Source organism: Gastrolobium bilobum, unplaced genomic scaffold (genome assembly GCF_033153095.1).
Source record: "Gastrolobium bilobum isolate Gb01-03AN ecotype WA unplaced genomic scaffold, APGP_CSIRO_Gbil_v1 utg49698, whole genome shotgun sequence".
NCBI classification, from domain to species: Eukaryota; Viridiplantae; Streptophyta; class Magnoliopsida; order Fabales; family Fabaceae; genus Gastrolobium; species Gastrolobium bilobum.
In genome coordinates, this window is record NW_026895446.1 from 21552 (window position 1) to 40376 (window position 18825).

At 31.2% G+C, this 18825-nt stretch overlaps 3 protein-coding genes across 7 annotated transcripts; 2 read left to right on the plus strand and 1 right to left on the minus strand.

The window, feature by feature from the left end:
- The first annotated feature begins 1478 nt into the window (after positions 1-1478).
- LOC133311840 (probable acyl-[acyl-carrier-protein]--UDP-N-acetylglucosamine O-acyltransferase, mitochondrial) lies at positions 1479-5709 on the plus strand. 3 transcript variants are annotated; one of them, XM_061512952.1, is made up of 11 exons: positions 1479-1576; positions 1702-1793; positions 2398-2522; positions 2633-2741; positions 3932-4024; positions 4134-4250; positions 4360-4443; positions 4864-4968; positions 5056-5142; positions 5216-5346; positions 5473-5709. In XM_061512952.1, exons 1-10 carry the CDS (start codon positions 1486-1488, stop codon positions 5333-5335), a joined length of 1023 nt encoding a protein of 340 aa, XP_061368936.1. In that variant the 5' UTR covers positions 1479-1485; the 3' UTR covers positions 5336-5346; positions 5473-5709. The 3 variants fall into 3 exon arrangements, with proteins under 3 accessions (XP_061368936.1, XP_061368946.1, XP_061368955.1); XM_061512962.1 differs by having other exon boundaries at positions 5222-5346; XM_061512971.1 differs by lacking the exon at positions 2398-2522.
- Positions 5710-5849: 140 nt separating this feature from the next.
- Positions 5850-8114, minus strand: LOC133311855 (uncharacterized). 3 transcript variants are annotated; one of them, XM_061512980.1, is made up of 4 exons: positions 8022-8114; positions 7647-7759; positions 6560-6640; positions 5850-6150 (listed from the first exon to the last, which is right to left on the minus strand). In XM_061512980.1, the coding sequence occupies exons 1-3, from the start codon at positions 8110-8112 to the stop codon at positions 6560-6562; spliced, it is 285 nt and encodes a 94-aa protein (XP_061368964.1). In that variant the 5' UTR covers positions 8113-8114; the 3' UTR covers positions 5850-6150. The 3 variants fall into 3 exon arrangements, with proteins under 3 accessions (XP_061368964.1, XP_061368976.1, XP_061368971.1); XM_061512992.1 differs by having other exon boundaries at positions 5850-6165; XM_061512987.1 differs by having other exon boundaries at positions 5850-6193.
- Positions 8115-14833: 6719 nt separating this feature from the next.
- Positions 14834-16154, plus strand: LOC133311886 (transcription factor KUA1-like). Its single transcript, XM_061513017.1, has 3 exons — positions 14834-15122; positions 15420-15616; positions 15732-16154. Exons 1-3 carry the CDS (start codon positions 14834-14836, stop codon positions 16152-16154), a joined length of 909 nt encoding a protein of 302 aa, XP_061369001.1.
- The last annotated feature ends 2671 nt before the right edge of the window (positions 16155-18825 follow it).

The window sequence follows — 18825 nt, forward strand, 5'->3', positions numbered from 1 at the left end:
CATGCAAAGCAGCTCCAAATTTTTGTCTGTTATGGTTGTTACAATTTTAGCTAGGACCAACTTATAATTTTAACTAGTGTTCAATTATAATTATTTATATAATTATATATAATAAATAAAATTTGTTGAAATACAGTGAGGACGCATGTCCTACCTAAGCCTTAATATGAATAAAATCAACTTCAGACTCTACATATGCCAAGCAAGTTCCATGGTTCAAGCTTTACGGCTAAATCAAAAACCTAAGAGATGTTATTAAATACTATGTTTTGATCATTTATATTTTCTAGATTAAAAAAAAACAGAAAATGTTTTGGGGAATACTGTAATGCACATAAGGAAGATGTTTTTTTAATCTAAATTTCAGTCTCAACTGTAAAGTATTGTATTTTCAAGTTATTAGGGTTTTAGTCCTTACAATTTATACTTATATGATACTATTACTAGTCTATGTAGCACCGATACCGACACGAGACACGATACGACACGACACTCTGATATGTTAATTTTAAAAAATGCTATATTTCAACACGTTAGGACACATTTTGATATTAAATAATATTTTTAATTTATATAGTGTATATTATATTTAATATTCAATAATTTAACAAAAAAATAAAAATAAACTTATAATATTCATCAATTTTACAAAGAAACATAAGATATCACAAATATTTATATCAAACTCAATAAAATGGTAATCGTAATCCAACGAATTTAATGGTTGGAATTAAAAACTCAACGCAACGCAATCTTTGAACTTTTTTTTAATTTTTATAACGCGTGTTAGAATGTCGGAGAGTGTCGGATACGACACGTCAGAATTTTTGAAGTGTCGATGCTTAGTCCTTATTTTTATAAATAATTAATTCTTACAATATTTAATTATTAAAGTATAAGTTCGTGAGATACAGATAAGTAAAACTTTAAGATCAATTAAAAAAAAGAAAGAATCCAAATTAAGCGAAATCTTGTGAACTAATTTTTCAATTGTTTTTTTGGTACAAAACTAATTTTTCATTTCAACAGGGGTGCCTTGTAGCATGAAATATTTTATAAGAAAAGATAAGATTTGGTATATGTACAAAGACAAAATATAGATATAGTGTACTAAAATTTTTTTTTTTTTTTCAACCTGTATCGTAAATTCTAAAAAATAATTTAGTGGATACAAAAGAATTAATAATAATAACAAAAGAAAAAAATATGTGTCTTACCATTCTGAGTGAAAGAAAAAAATAAATCATAAAGGAAAAACACTAGACAAAAAAATAAAGATATATATCTCAACTCTTTATAAAAGTAAAATAATACAAATTATGGGCTATAAAAAAATAATACAAATTATGTAATTTAAAAATTACAAACACTTTTCCAATAATAAAATGCTACAAATAATAATCTAATGAAAGTTAAGTAAAATAATTTGTTAAAGTGTTTAAGCAAACATATCTGCAGACTGCAGCTGCTGAAACCAAACCAAACATGTACAGGTTCCTCAAACTTAGGATTCCCATGCCCTTTTCCTCTGTACTCAGGATCCGAAGTTTGCTCTTTGAGCCACGCTACTACTCTTGTATGTTGCTTTGTTTATTTTTTTTTCAAACAACTCGCTACTTTATCAATCAATGCTAAAAATTTCTCCTTTTTAATTTTTGGGTTATACTGTGAGTTCTTTGTGCCATGTATTTGACCTTGTAGATGTTGCGGAGGAGGAGAGGGTTCACGCTTCCAAGACTACAAAACTTATCCACCCCAGTGCCATTGTTCATCCCAATGCCGTCATCGGCGAGGTACTTCTTCGCGACTCTTCCTCTGTTTTTTTAAACCAAGGTGGCAATATCTTCTTGTTCTTCTCTTTGTTGAACCAAAGTTTGTTCCTTTTGTACTGAATTGTTATTGGGCTGTTGAAATGGTAGTCTTTTGGAATTGGGTAACTCAATCAGTTTCTATGAGATGCCAACTGAGTATAGAGAACAAAGGATTTTTATGTGATGCCAACTGAGAAAGGAGAACCATGTCGTACCCATTATTTGTTCTTGCACTTTTGTTGAATGTAGTTCTGAGTTGGGGCTCTCTGACTGTGTCGCTGGTTGTTCCATTGAACATTATTTTTGTGGTGCTGGTCCTATGCCCAAGTTTAATGGTTCATCAATTTATAGGAAAAGACAAATAACTTCTGTTTTTCAATTTTAGACCTCCGTGTATGTTCTCCACACTTAATGTGTACTGCTAATGTGCATGACACTTTGTTTTCTTATTGTGTTGTGCAATGCTAAGATGCAATTCCTTTGAATATCAATTCAAATTGTCGTCTGGAACTAATGATGTTGTACAATCATCATCATATTCTTTCTAAATGTTTTGTGGTGATGAGTCTTCTGCTTTTGTGCTTAGGGGGTTTCAATTGGTCCTTTTTGTTCTGTTAGTTCCTCCGCAAAGCTGGGGAATGGTTGTCAACTATATCCTGGAAGCCATATTTTTGGAAGTACTGAGTTAGGGGATAATTGCATCTTGATGACGTGAGTTCAGACTTAAGATCACTGTTTTCTCCTAAGTTTCTGCTCTGCTTAATATTCTTTGTTTTGAACCATTATATGATCATTTTTATTTGGGGAATTTTTTCTGGCAGTGGTGCTGTTGTTGGTGATGATTATCCTGGATGTACCAACATTGGAAGCAATAACATAATAGGATATCATGCTGTAATTGGTGTCAAATGTCAAGACTTGAAATACAAGGTATGCTTCACATTAACTGGTTGGGGTTTTTATTTTTTGAATATCATTGTATTGGCATTGCTAAATTCTGTTGTCAACCTACGGAATTGTTCCATAGATTCTGATTAATGAAATAAGAATCATGTTGTCATCATTGGTTATATTATTGATATAGTATTAACATTTTATTTAGTCAGGAAAAACAAATATCGGAGCAAGGGGGAAATGAAGTTGATTGAAAATGCTCAAGAAAAGTCTATAAAAAATGTTTGGCTTTTGACATTTATCCTTGTCAATCCTCTCAAAATCCTCACAATGACTTCAAATTAATTAGTCTACTTAACTAAATTTTAAATATGTATCACAGAAATATTGGTGGCTATGTAAGGTCTTTCCCTTACTTTATTTTTTTTAATTTCCTCCAAATGAAGCCTCAACTACTGCTTGCTTGTAAGCACTTTTACCTGTGTTGATTGGCTTGAATTGTTTTAAAATGCATGTCTGTAGTGCCCTGCAATTTTTTTCTATGTTCTTCTCTACCTTGTGTTGCATTCTAATTGAATAGTAGTTCAACTCATGCTTCATTGATTGGTTTCAATGTTTTTATTGTCAATATTGCCTTTCACAAAGACGCATTCTCGCAAAGCAAATAAAACAAAAACAAATTTCTTCCAACTTAAATGAGCAGTTTTATATAAAGATTAGAGTTGGTTTCTGTTGTGGAAAGAACAATTTTAACAGCTTAAGCTCTTTGAAGAAAGCATAGGACTGGTATTAAATTATATCTCTAACAGGACCCTTCACATGAAAGCTTTTTGGATTTGAAGGATGAATAAATCAGAGTCCTTGGATTACATTGTGCTCTTTGATACCATGTCAAGGAACTAATCATACTAAAAGAGTATCAGGATAAAGAGCATGAATGTTTTTTATTTATATCTGTTAAACATTTTCTTATTCTAGCAGTAGTCCTTATTGTTATATATATATTTTTTTTATCTTCCTGATGTTGTGGTTACTATTTATTGATGGAGTCATTGTCTGTGGGTGCAATTTTGTGAGAGTTTTCTTACCTAGATGGCGTCCATAGTAACCTATGTATGAATCACTTTCGATGTATGCACTCATTTTATGTTTTGCAAGATCATTTAATTCTTATCTGGCTTATTTTGGAAATATTAAATATACTCTTATTTATGCTTGCAATGTAGCCAGAGGATGAATGTTTCCTGGAAATTGGAGACAATAATGATATTAGGGAACATGCTTCAATCCACCGATCTTCAAAGTCAACTGATAGGACGGTAAGAAGTTGACTTCAGTATTTTTTTTTTTTTCAGAAAAAAAAATGAAATTTCCACAGACACATAACATGTATACCTTTTCATACTTTTACCATCTTCACATGATCAGGTTATTGGGGATAGCAATTTGATAATGGGATCTTGTCATATTGCCCATGATTGCAAGATCGGTAACAACAATATTTTTGCTAATAATACTCTTCTAGCTGGGCATGTTGAGGTGGAAGTAAGTTGTCTTCAAAACTACAGTACCCCTTTTAGGATAAACTTTCTTTCATTAATTTCTTATGTTTTAAACATGGGATTTCATATTAATTAAAACTATTCATTTGTAGGACTCTGTTCACACTGCAGGTGCAACTGTCGTTCACCAATTCTGCCATCTTGGCTCTTTCTCTTTTCTTGGTGGTGGTTCTGTGGTAGGTTTTTCTTTTAATGTCATGGTTTTGAATCAATCTGTTTTATAACGAGGTAAAAGATTTTTGTGCAATCATGTAAAAGTGGGATCTAGTTATCTAGTGCACAAAATGCTGTGACTTGTAAGGAATATGTGAGAAATCTATTAGTGTAAGCAATAGTACTTTTGTAAGGATTTGTTCTTGTCTTTGGCATTCAATAATCAATGCAGCTTTACTTTTCACTGAGATAATTGCAACAGGAGTTTATTTAAAATGGAATCTGGCATATAGGGTTTGCCCATCTTTCAAATGTATTGCTGACATAAAATTGCTCTTATTGAAGGACTTGTTAAAGCAAATACTTTTACCATGCCAAACGATTTATAATTACTCAGGTGTGCAACTACAATGTCATATTATCATGTTCTTACATAAATGAAGGTCTCGCAAGATGTTCCAAAGTACATGATGGTGGCTGGAGAAAGAGCTCAGCTTCGTGGTCTAAATTTAGTGGGCCTTACTCGAGATGGATTCAGCAATGCAGAGGTTTATACTACAAAATGTTCAAATTTAGTTTGTCTTCAATTATATTCAGAGAAACTAAACAATTTCTCTTGGGTAACAACAATCCAGCTCAGGAGCCTTAGAGCAGCTTATCGAAAGATATTCATGTCTGTTGATGCAAATGCTGGGTCGTTTCAAGAAAGGCTTGCAGAAGTGGTATGTTCTAGTGTTTGTCTGTTGCTTAGTGATGTATATGAGGGTAAAATCCTAAGGTAAACTTATTCTGCAGGAGCAGCATGAAGAATTGATTCATGTTCCTGCTGTACGTGCTATGTTGCAGTCTATTCGCGACTCTTTTGCAGAAGATCGTCGTGGAATCTGCAAGTATAGACACTGGAATGGCTCTTGAAGCATGATGAGGTCAGTTTATGTATTTTTTTGTGCCTGTCATGTCCATTTTGTTGCTATGAACCAAGATACGTAGGAGTGGGACTCTTCTTTTCAGTATCAACTTGTAATTAAGAAACTAAATGGCATTTTTTTCAGATATCTCATGCAGTCTCTGCTCAAGTGAAAGCTCATGTTCATGTTTCATTACTGTATATCATGATTGCTTGCCAGAAGCCCAACGGAAGTTAATTTGCCGTGAAATGGTTCTCTTCATTTGTTATAATTTTATGAAAGAGTTTGTTGTATTATTAAGCGCTTGTAGGTAGAGAGAATTCATTATGGGTTTCAAATTTTGTTTCGGTACTGAATTGTATTATTTTCTCATCAATATATTCCCTCCATACATTCTCCGCATGGTAGATTACTTCGGCGTAAATTGTTATTTTCTTTCCATTAAGTCAATTTTAGCCTCAAATGTATAACGGCCCACACATTATAAAGAAGCTGCACAGTGCAGCTAATCTCTTGTATAAACATAGGAACGGTCAGATGTTTCTTTCATTGAATTCTAAACAGAAGAAATACAAAATCAAATGTTTGCAACTGATTATACCCTAAAGCCGGATGCAGTATTGAAAATGTATTTCTATACAACTCAACCATCATAATCATATTATATATCTCTATTTTATCGAGGCGGTGGTACATGATTCATAAGTGGAAACTGATTGATGAAATCTCGCATGACGCCCTGTTTGTAGCATTTGCAAAGTACATCAATCCCACATCAAGTGTATGCAGTAACAGGTACACCAACAGCAACCAAAAGGTATCCTGTGATAATGCATACTGCTATCAGATGAGTAGGCTTGAAAACCTAAAATGGGCAAAAACAACTGAACCACGTATCTTCAAAATAGAAATATAATGAAACACATGAAACCTTCAAATGTAATATAGCAGGAAGGAACCCGTCATAAATGTACTCTGCGTTTTTTATATAATACTGAGGCAATTAGCAATTGTACCACGAAGTGACAAGTGACAACAAATATCTTAAATGAAAAACAAAGGGCAACATTTTAGGATGCTGGGAAGGAAATCAGGGCATGAAGATTGCACTGAATCTACATCTGCCCTTTTGTGCTTGAGCTGTTGTGCAATAATCTTTATACAGTTTACACGCCCAAATTGAAATCCAATTGAAATTTGCAATGACAAATGAGATTATGAGGTATTATACCTAGCGCAACTTCTTTACGCGTTTAGAGGGTCGCGCTGTCTCCTTTTTTGATTCCTCTGGAGTTTTTAAGTCAATAAATGGCTGAAACAATTGAGACAGAGATAAAGTATAATCAATTAAACTGGAATACCAATATAAAAAATTCTCACTTCATATTTATATATTAGTGCTTCAAAGACAAGCCTATCATTGAATAATGAGAATGACATAAAGCCATATCTCTATGAAGTTATCCAAATAAGACTTGAAAGGTAAAAAAAATTAACATTTTGAACATTCTTTAGTAATGACAATCCATAAGGAATTCATGCAAAAAATTTGTACAAAAAATAGCTGATATCCAGCACACCCATCCATGCATTACTTTTAGAAGGATAAAGCGAAGACTGAACTTGTCATTGATGAACTCGAAAGTAATTGCCATATCTTTTTCTTTTCTTTTTTAAAGGGAGTCAGGGAGGACCATCAACAATCTGCTCCAATTAGCATCTCTCTTAGGTTCAATCTGTTCCAACAATTTTAATGTTTTAAGCAAAGGCATCTCTCTAAAAAATGATTCATAATTGACATAGATTTTATTCCCCTGTCGACATTTTGCATTTCCAAAATCTAGAACCTAAAAGCTCATGTTCCTCTTTTTGTCTCACAGAAATAAGGCATCACAATCGTAAGTTAAATTCCACTACATGTTGGTCCACTTTCATTACCTACCATACATTTCTCTATTTGATGAACAATGCTTAGTTAAAAATGTAAGGAAAATCGTCCAAATGGACTGGGCTTAAAATTACGAAGTATCTATCAAACTTCCACTTAAAGTCAAGTGAATTACATCTTAGAATAATGCTATATACACGCTTAAAAACATATCATCTCATATATTTTCACCATTTGATTACAACTGCTCCTGCCTCATTTTTTTTACACACTCTCAAACTGATGTGACTCTAAGGAATGTGTATCAAAGATTACCCTATTTCTTATACCACTAAAATCATAACAACTTACTAGCCTCTGAAATCAATCATATATCAAGGGAATGTGATAGTAGAAAAGAAAGATAGAGAAGATTGCATTGGCATGTGACCTCTTCCCATTTAGTTTGAAGTTCCAAAAGCTCTTGACAGTATGCAAGGCATTCAGCATGGTATACAGCAGCTAAGTCTTTGATCAACGCCTTCCTTTTGATGATTCCAACCACTTCAACAATAATTTTAAAAAAATAAATAAATTATCATTTATCAACCACAAAACTCATCATCGCAATCCATAATAAATTATCATATGAGAATAACAATACCAATTACAACACATAATCAATGCATGCCTCATGTTTCAAATTGAAGCCCTAAACTCACAAAAATTTCTATGCGCGAGATAATAGAAAAAGAAGAACAGAAATTGGAATCGATGGAAAGTGGAAGAAGCGGTAACAATGAAAGAGAAAGAGAAAGAGAGATACTTCGACTCGGATCAAACGGTAACGGAGGATCGGAAGGTTCCGGAATCTTCTGTTCTTCGGCCATCCCAGCGGCTTCTACAGCTAACAACATGGCATCACAGCTACGTGGATATTTTTTTGTAGTTGGGCTGTTTTTGGGCTTTCAAATGGGCCTTTTACAAACATGGACTTTGAGAAGTGAAGTAACTTTGGGTTTCCCAGTCCCTATGTTTTATTTTCTTATGTGTAAACATTGGTTTTTGATACAATGGTCTCAGTGAGATTTGAATAGAGATGTTAACGGTCCGAGTCGAGCTTTGATCTTAAAAGGTTAAGTATGTGTTTAAATGTGCCAGCCTGATCAAGTCTATTACCTGTTATAAATATAACTATCGGCAAATAAAAGCTTTATTTAGCCTATTTAAAAAAAATAAGACAACACAAATTTATCCAAACAAAATATACAATCAACAACACTAATAATTTCATAAATATTCATAAATTCAATTTATATCCAAACAACATAATATAGAACAAAATCTATTTAACCAATAAAATGAGGTGAAATGGATTGAAGAGAAAGAGAGAGCTATTAGAAGTAGTATAAAAATTAAAATATAAATAAAAAATAATATACTCGGCCAGCCTGAGAGGCTTTAAGGCCGAGCTTTTGAATTGGAGCCTTGAGACCTTTTTATTAAACGAGCTTTTATACAAGTCCAAACCTAGTGCTAACAACCAATTTTAGACATGTAAGCTCAGGATTTAACGAGCTGAGCCAAAGACCCCCTAAAAGGCCCTCTGGTTTGTTTAGCACCCCTAGATTTGAACCTATGACTTTATGCAAATTGGCTTGTAAAGTTATTTGATTTTAATTTTGGGATAAGATATTATTACTACCAAATAATATTACTATCATATCTTAACCGTTGATTTCCGTCAATCAACGATTATTATTTTCACAAATCAAACTCATTAATTAATTATTAATTCATAATAAATGATAACTGTTGATTGACGGAAATCAAAAATTAAGATATTATAGTAACATTATTTGGTAATAAGAATATCCTATCCCTTTAATTTTTGTTGTTGTTGGGGAAAGTCTAAATTTAATTTTGATGATTTGATATGCAAAAAAACTTGTGATGGGTATTTCTATAGTAAATATTTTAACATTAAAAATAAAGAAAAAACTCAATAACTCTAGCACACTCTTTAACAGCAAATTTGCTGGGGAATTGTCCGTACAACATATCATAAGGTCGATCAAGTGGGAGTCCAGAAGTAATGACATTATTTTTATATGAAAAATCTAAATAATAAATGAAACACAGGAACCAATTAATAGCAGCAGGCTTAAGTAGATATGACATCTTGATTTTACCACGCTTTACATAAGATTTTATCTGTTGGCGGAATAAAACACTCCTTTTTAATTTCACTAGAAAGAAAAATTCTCTATCCACAATTTTAAATATAAGTTGTGGGAAGTGGATACATCATTTGCACGAAAATTCCTTGTGTGATGAGTTATCAATATCATACACCCAAATTTCCCGTGTGTCCTTTAATCTCTGTCATGAGCAGTTGTTGTGCATATAAAGTATTCATTGGTATCAATAATTGATAAATGTACACTTAAACTGTGGTCGGATGTGATTGAGGGTGAATAAATTGGATGATAGTGGCTCACTGACGATAAATGATAGCATGAGATTCATCTCTCATATTATACTTACATAAAAAAATGTACATTTTTTTTTTTAAATTGGTAGGCTTTATTTTATTTATTTCATAATATAAGATAACTTCTCTTCTATTACAAGAGAGAAATAAAGTTCATATATATAAAAAAATAAAATATTTCTTAAATCATTTGAGATATATTTGTCTCATGTTATTCTAATACGTCTTTTTATTTATTTATTTCTTTATATTAATTGATTCATTTTTGAATGATTATAATTTCATTTCTCTTTCTTTTCTTTTATTGTCATTAATTTATTTTTATACAATTATGATTTAGTGGCTGAAAATAAAATTATTTCAAATGACTTGAGAAACGGTAATCCTTATATAAAGTATTGAAATGATGGGAAGAAATTAAAGAAATTAGATAGAGTAATGACATGCAGAGGAATGGACTGTCGAATACAACTCCAAGTTTCCTCATCTGAATAATGATTATTGCCTAATTTCTGTTGCTTTTGACTTGAGGAAAGCGATAACTCGAGACAACACCTCTTAGCAAAATTAGAAGGCCACTGCGTTAATGAGGAATCAAGCATTAAAAAATTGCGTGATTATTCCCATTTAACAAACACAAATTAAGTATCGTTATCATGATACTTCGCCTCCACCAAGTGGTGCCTTTGGATTGAGAAAAGCTTTAAGGCTACCAGTAATTAACCTTAATATAATAAATATATAATGCAGCTAGGTGTGCAAATTTAGTGGCGTGGAATTATTTCTGGAGAAACAAAGTGCTTGTACATTGGACATTCAGTAAAAAAAATTCATTCAGCTACATGATTTTAGTGATGTAATCTATCTTTTCAGCTAAAGTGGGCACACTGCCCCCTATAATATAATATGATTGATCATGATAAAAAAGCATATGCAAGATTAATTATTAATGATATATCATTGTTGTATCCAAAAAAAAAAATAAAAAAAAAATGATATGTCATTGTTTTACATCCTTGATTGATTGCGACCTGTGAACCAACCTAACCCGTTATTTACCTTTTTATTCCAACATCCTATGTTTGAAAGTATTGCTTCTTTTTCCATGATACCCATGGACTAATTATCAGGGTCTGCTGTGGCTTATGACCAAGTGTATAGCCCTATTTGGTTTGGCAAAATGATAATGCAAACATAACCTAATTGGTACTGTACTTTTATTTCAATAAAATTTTAAACACTTTTGTACTAAGCAATTGTGGATTGTAAAAAGTGCTCTTAGTTATTTTATCTGTTTGCATAGATAAAATGCTGTACAAACTTTGTAACCAAAAAAAAAAAAAAAATTGCCGTACAAACTCTTACGCAAAAGTTAAATTAGTTGCTAAAGTTATTTCTTTCATAATTTCACTCCTTATTTAAACAAATTTGAGCTATTGATTCTAATGTTATCCAAGTTTCTCTGTGCCTAAATATAGTCACACACATATATAGAGAGAGAAAAGAATCAACTTATTTCGGTGCAAAAAATTTACACCCAATCTTGATTGTTAATTTCACCTGTATCAATATAATTTGGTCTTCTCCTTCTCTCTCTCTCTCTATATATATATATATATATATATATATATATATATATAGGGATACGATCAACTTACACTGATGTAAGAATAATAAATTTTTTCGTGTATCTAACGGCTGAGATTTATTGAGAATTAAAAATTAATTAATGAGTGAGACCTAATAAATCTTATCCGTTAGATGCAGAAAATCAATAATTAATATTTGACGTAAGACTTATTATTTTTATGCCGGTGTAAAATGATCATGCCCCGTATATATATATATATATATATATATATATATATATAGAACAGATTGTAAGTCTTGTTTATAATAAATCAATCTCTGAATCAATAAGGGTACAATTAAAAAAAAAAGTCGCCTAAATTAGAAAAAATAATTATGTACAGAAAAATAAATAACCTTTCTACTTATTTGTTAAAAGTCGCCTAAATTTGAAAATAAATCAATTTGTTAAAAAGTTCAAATACTTACATTTTTAATAGTATGATAGTCCCCTCAAAGGTGGATCCTATAACTATCAATTCTCCCACAATTACATTTTACTGGCATAGGCAATAAATCCACAATAAGAGAATCTAATACCATATCTCAACCCAAAATCTTAAAACATTAGATTTATGGGTCATTTTATTTATATGTTGGAAAAAGTTCACCAATGTTCCTGTGGTTTGCTTCAGAATCATCTATGCTCCTATGATTTTTTTTATATCACATATGTCTCTGTGTTTTATAAAAAATAAAAAATCACAAGGGCATATGTGATAAAAAACATACCCTTGTGCAAACCACATGGACATATGTGATAGAAAAAATCACAGGGCATTGGTGAACTTTTCCCTTTATATGTTTTATGCTTAGCCTATTATTTTTCAACGTGAGACTTTATCACCTACACTTGAATTCCCAATTCATAATATGGTATAATATATGGTATACATTAAATAGTATGTAGTAATTAAGCAATTGGTATGCTCACCAAAAGAAAATAAAGCAATTGGTATGATTTTGGAGGCCCGAGTGGGGACGAGGGTTCCTTTCTTAATAAATTAAATACATCCGTCAAGGGGTGTTTGGTAGAGAAATATTCTTTTTTATTCGAAAATCTCAATTTTCAAAAATATAATTTTTACATTCAGTTTATGATAATATCTGAAAATTAAAAATTTAAAAAATTTAGTTTTTCGAAAATTTCCAAAAATTCCGCATCTCGAACGGGCGCTTAGAGAATTAATATCTTAACGATCTCTTTAGGGAATTTGTAGCAATTTGAATGACTTAGACCATCAATTTTCTCTGAAATATGTTGATTATTAAGATACGGAATCTTAAAAGCTTGAAGAGATCAGAACAATATAACTATCACGACCAGAAGAGGAAAGTTCTTTGATAACACTAATTATTATATTTTGATATATTGAGATAATACTCCTCAAAGACATTGAAAGGACTAATGACTAAGTTAATAAAAGTGGGAGAGCAAAACAAAGAAATAGGACGAGATAAACAAACATCATAATATATAATATCGCGTCAATAGCAGTACCCTCTCTTACAAGAAGATTCCTTCCCATGATAATGCCAAATGAGTCTCATCACAGTTAGATGACCGAAACAATCCTCAACTTGGTTTCCAATTCAAATTGTTTTATTAAATTCACGATTTGGACTTATTATATATATAATAACACGTTGGCTCAGATATAATAATATAACTTTAAAATCACTAGCTAGGTGGATTGGATATCTATCCAAAATCTCTACATTTTTTTATATATCTATCCAAAATTATATTACCCTATTGAACAGGAATATCCTTGTTCCTCCTTTAGTACTAATGAATCTCAGATTTTAATTATAGCAAACGTACCTTTGCAAAGCCATCCTGCATGGTGCTTTTAAAAGCATGATGTGATATGTCCAATGGTTGCTAACCTAACTTAATTCTCTTCTCCCCCCTTTACCTTCTCTTTAGGGAATTAATTAGAGTGATCATAATTAATTACCCAATATGGAGAATGGAATGATCTAATTATTAGCTGTCTTTAGCAAATCCAGTTACTAAACCATAGAGAGGACTAATTAAGTTAATTAATTGCATGCTGATAAAATGAAAGCGGTAATTAATTAATTAATATTAACCTTTAATTTCTATATTGTCTTGTAAAATAGTAGGTCGGTAGTTTGAATAAAGAGAGAACCCAGAGAAGGGTTTTCTAGCCTTCCAGAAAGCAAGATAACATATCATTCTGACTTTGAAAAGCATCTTGAAGGAATATCTATTGACTCATCCCAAAATGAATAGTTTCCATTGATTTGGTTCGAATAGCATTTGAAACATTCAAATCTATGTTGTGTGAAAGCATGGAATTTAATTCTCACGTCCTCTTCACTCTCTTTTTTTTAATAATAAATATAGACATATATAGATCTAAGTTTAGTAAAATTTCCATCGCAACTGGCAAGTAATGATGGTTGATGGACACAACTTTCAAAACACTTCTTTTCTATGATATTTCTTTTGGGTTTTATTAATCTCATGTTAAAGGAGATAGTTATCTCATGTCACAGAGATAAATTTGTGGGCTCCACCACCTGAAAAAATAAAAGAAAAGAAAAGAAAAAGGTGGCACAGTTATCGAAGGGTGTGTAGGAGATAAAATGTATCTTATGTAACATAAGAAAAGTTTTTCCCATTTCTTTTTCCCTTAAGTCATAGATAGATGATAGACCTACCTCCCAAAGTTTGAAATTCAATGGAGAGAAATTCTGACCTAGTTTGATTTTACACCTTAACTTCCATCATGTGTTGACAAGAAGTACTATCACGTATATGTAACTAAATAATACAAATACGTACATTTATGCATATAATGTAAATATGTTTGTATTCGGAAATGGAGTAAATGATCTTGAAATAACTTCTATAATATGTCAATGCTGAATAGAATTAGTCTGTTAATCGATAATTAAATTGGCGGATATATTCTTAAAAAATTAACTTGTTGAGAGAAATTTATCCATTTAACGTGATTTCCAGTCTCAAAAGAATTAGTTTTAGACCGTCAGTTATATTTTTGGAAACCAAAAAAATAAATAAATAAAATCTGTTGGTTTGAACTAAAATCACAAAGAAAATACATACCTGTACACTTATATATGTATATATATGCATCATACTGAATTTAAAGGACAGATACATACATGTGTACCATGTACAGTCCCAGACAGTACACAGAAGTAGTAAAAAATAAGATAAGGTATCTATGTCCTTAATTCCTTATACGATTTGTTTTGTTTATTAAAAAAGGGTAAAAAAATTTTTTTTGGAAAAAGTATCGAACAAAAAACTATGTCCATCCAATTAATTTGTCTTGATGTGCGTCCAATTTCAGAAACCCCACAGCTTACTCATCATCATATATACCACCAAACATATCTGTTATATCTGCTCTCTTTGTCTCTCTTTTCTTTTCTCCCTCTCAGAGACACACACACAGAGTTTGGTGTTGTGGTGTTGAGGGTGTCGGCTGAGAAAATAACATTGTCAAAGTGAAAAAATGGTTAGGAAGTGCTCACATTGTGGAAACATAGGTCATAATTCGAGGACCTGCACATCTTTAAGAGGGAATTTTGTAGGTGTTCGTCTCTTCGGTGTTCAACTAGACTTATCCTCCTCTTGTGTTACCATGAAGAAAAGCTTTAGCATGGATTCCTTTCCCTCATCATCATCATCTCCATCTTCATCCTTTTCTTCTTCAAGGATAACCATTGATGAGAACTCTGACAGAACCTCTATTGGGTATCTATCAGATGGTCTCATAGTTCGAGCACAAGAGAGGAAGAAAGGTATATATGTTCATAATTAAATTTTATCCATATTTGTCTCTTCACCAAGAAGATAACAATGATATCATTATTATATCCCTCTAGCTATTATTATGTTTTCCATATATCATTAAATTTGTTCGTTATCATGGATTTGATATCTTAAATTTTTTATGGAAGTATGTAGTGGCTTTCGTTAATTTTTGCTGGGAAAATCTCTGATTCTAGTTAAAGTACTATTTTCTTTTTTCTCATGATCTATGATTTTATTTTATTTACCTTTGATCTAATATTTTTCTGCGTATTTATATATATTAGGAGTTCCATGGACAGAAGAAGAGCACCGAATATTCCTTGTTGGACTTGAGAAGCTGGGAAAAGGTGATTGGAGAGGTATCTCTAGAAACTATGTGACTACAAGAACACCAACACAAGTCGCTAGCCATGCTCAAAAGTACTTTATTCGACTGGCAACGATTAATAAGAAGAAGAGACGTTCTAGTCTCTTTGACTTGGTATATATATATATATAGATGAAGATGATGAACTATTGAACTCTCTTTATATATTTTAAAACATAAATCTAAATTTTTTCCTTTCTTTTTATAATTGGAAATTATATGGCTGCAGATTGGTAGGGGAAGCACAAGCACAGAAGCTCGTCCAATTAGCAATTACAACTGCAAATCAGGCGATTCAGTTTCTACTCATCAACATGTTATTAAATCCAAATGTGAAGTTGAGAACAATGCCACTTTGTCACTGCTAGGGAGCCTTACCTCATTTCAACAAGAAACCAAATCAAATGAGCATAAAACTACTGATAATTACTGTCAAATTCAACCAGCAGCTGCAGCACAAGATGAAGCTATTATGCCCCTCTGGCTTCATCCCCAGATGATGAAATCTTCAAATGTACCCAATTCCTCAAATATTAATGCAGTAGTGCCTGATCTGGAACTCACTCTTGCAGTCCCCAAGGCTAAGAGTACCCTAGAACAAAATAAATCACCACGGGGTTCCTTCCTTCTCGGGCCAATTAGCGTGACTTAAAACTATGAAGTTCATATATGCACCCTTTTATTTGTTGTCAAGTATCAACACGTGCAGAAGATCATCTATCTGATCAAAGAAACACATTTTTCTTGGTGTTAATGGTAGTCATTAATTAGGCACTAATCTATGCAATAATCAGATCCCTTGATCACGATGATATATATATATATATATACTAATTAGTCTTTTTGTGTCTGTGGAAAGTTGATCAGTTCGTTCAAGTCGGAATTATTTACCACCTATGGAATTTTACTTTTTTTGTTTGCAATTAATTAGCAAGTACATCCATACCTTTCTACCTACCGAATGTAATGTTTTTAATATATACTTAGCCTCGTAAAGTTCAAGACATATATATAATAAACAAAGATTACAACTTGAACTCTTGGTTCCTTGTAGTGCTTTGCTATGTCAATAACTCAATATATCAGAGACAACTGATGGCAAAAACCTATGTGATTGGGTAAAGTTTCTTTTACTTCTTGACTTTTGTCACCATAAAGCTTTTTTTTATTCATTTATTTTACTGTTTTAAAGCACAGCTGGATTCTGTTGAGAAGATTTTGGATTCCACTACCACTAGGGTTGGAAGGGTGGCCGTTTAGCCTTTTATATATATATATATATATATATATATATATATATATATATATATGGGTTTAGTGAGTGTACAGTGACTGAATATAAAATTTGGTCCAATGCACTAAGTTCTCCCGTGAGAACAGAGTTATAGTAAATATTATAACTATGTTCTCTCGGGAGAACACCATTATAATATTTAGTGCACTGAGTTCTCGCGGGAGAATTTAGTGCACTGGACGGTCCAGTCACTTTATTTTATTTTTCCTATATATATATATGGAAAAAATGTTTCCGCAGTTAATACTGAGAAGTTATCTGCATTTATTCCCAAAACGATGTCGTTTTGGTATTGAAATCTTAAAAAATTATAAATATACAGACTATTATAACCCTAAAATAAATTAAACTTAAAAAAACACCATGATTTCCGTCTCAAAACGACGTCGTATTGGCTTACTGCAGATAACTTATCTGCAGTAACTGCAGAAAAAGCGAACCCTATATATATATATATATATATATATATATATATATATATATGGGTAAATGGTAAAATTATTTTTCTTTCTCCGCCACGTCAGCCAACAATATTTAAAAAGAAAAAAAATAACTTTAATATTATAACTATGTACTATCCTAAGTACATAGTTATAATAAATTGCTGCAAATAACTTTTTCTAGTAGCAACATAAGACAATGATTATATATATATATATATATATATATATATATATATATATATATATATAATCTTTTGACACCTCATCTCAGAGCCATTAGATCAAAAAAGATCAACGACTCTGATTTGTATACATGTCACCCCATTGATCTTTTTTGATCTAATGACTCTCCGATGAGGTGTCAAATTTCAAATTTGACACTGGTGTCAAATGATCCTACCTCATATATATATATATATATATATATATATATATATTGTTAGAGAGATATAATATAAATTCATTAAAGACTCTCACTTAATCTTGAGTTTTTAAGTGAAATAGTTATTTATCATGGTATCAAAGCCAATGTGACTATTGTGCCAAAAAAAAAAAAAAAAAGCCAAGGTGACTATGGAGTCATGAGTTTAATCTTCATGTTTTTCATTTTCTAATGGAATTAAGTAAGCACAAGGTAAAATAAAAAATAAGTTTATGCAATATATATATATATATATATATATATATATATAGGGTTATATTTATCTCATTCAACATGAGATAAATTAAATTTCTACACACACATAACAAAGGTGGGTTCCACCTCTATTTTTTTTTCTCTCCAATTATTTGTGGGTCCCTCTTATAATTTTGTTTCACTAACATAAGATAATTCATCTCCAACAGCATAAGAAAAACATTTTTCATATCTCCAACAACATAAGAAAAACAATTATCATATATATATATATATATATATATATATATATATATATATATTTACAATCTATTTTCGTTTACAACTTCTTACAAGTATATCTTAACCGTTGATTTTCGTCAATAAACGGTTAAGATTTTCGTAAATCAAAGTTATTAATTAATTATTAATTTGTAATTAATGATAATGGTTGATTGACGGAAATCAATGGTTAAGATATGTTTGTAAGAAGTTGTAAACAAAAATATGTTGTAAGTATAATATTCCCCATATATATATATATATATATATATATATATATATATATATATATATATATATATATATATATATATTCTACCTCTGCTATATACTGTTACTCGTGTTAATTTTAAAGAATCCTTTTTTTCTTTATTGTTTTGTCCCCACGAGTTTTCTTCATTAAGCAATGTGAAACAAGAGTTGGACACAGACTGAAATTCATAATAAGATGAACAGTATTGAGTTGGACGTTGCTCCATTCTTAAGTTTAATGATAATCTATAGAGTAATAGTTTAATTATTATTTTTAACTCAACTGATTGCATTGAGTATTCTGATCATGCCTTGACTTAAAAAACAAAAAGTGTTTTTAATGTTTTGAACTTTGGGCACGTACTTACCCAGAAATTTCAACAAATTTGGTTAGGCAGTTTTGGATCGTTATTTTTTTTTTCTCATTTTTTTTTCT

Excerpts from the sequence above, each read along its gene's own strand:
- LOC133311855 (XM_061512980.1), bottom strand. The coding sequence starts at position 8,112 with ATGTTGTTAGCTGTAGAAGCCGCTGGGATGGCCGAAGAACAGAAGATT. Across the intron at positions 7,760-8,021 it reads ACCGTTTGATCCGAGTCGAA|TGGTTGGAATCATCAAAAGG; the intron begins GTATCTCTCTTT and ends TTATTGTTGAAG. Across the intron at positions 6,641-7,646 it reads TTCAAACTAAATGGGAAGAG|CCATTTATTGACTTAAAAAC; the intron begins GTCACATGCCAA and ends CAATTGTTTCAG.
- LOC133311840 (XM_061512952.1), top strand. The coding sequence starts at position 1,486 with ATGTACAGGTTCCTCAAACTTAGGATTCCCATGCCCTTTTCCTCTGTA. Across the intron at positions 1,794-2,397 it reads CCAATGCCGTCATCGGCGAG|GGGGTTTCAATTGGTCCTTT; the intron begins GTACTTCTTCGC and ends TTTTGTGCTTAG. Across the intron at positions 4,444-4,863 it reads TTCTTGGTGGTGGTTCTGTG|GTCTCGCAAGATGTTCCAAA; the intron begins GTAGGTTTTTCT and ends ACATAAATGAAG.
- LOC133311886 (XM_061513017.1), top strand. The coding sequence starts at position 14,834 with ATGGTTAGGAAGTGCTCACATTGTGGAAACATAGGTCATAATTCGAGG. Across the intron at positions 15,123-15,419 it reads AGCACAAGAGAGGAAGAAAG|GAGTTCCATGGACAGAAGAA; the intron begins GTATATATGTTC and ends TATATATATTAG. Across the intron at positions 15,617-15,731 it reads GTTCTAGTCTCTTTGACTTG|ATTGGTAGGGGAAGCACAAG; the intron begins GTATATATATAT and ends ATATGGCTGCAG.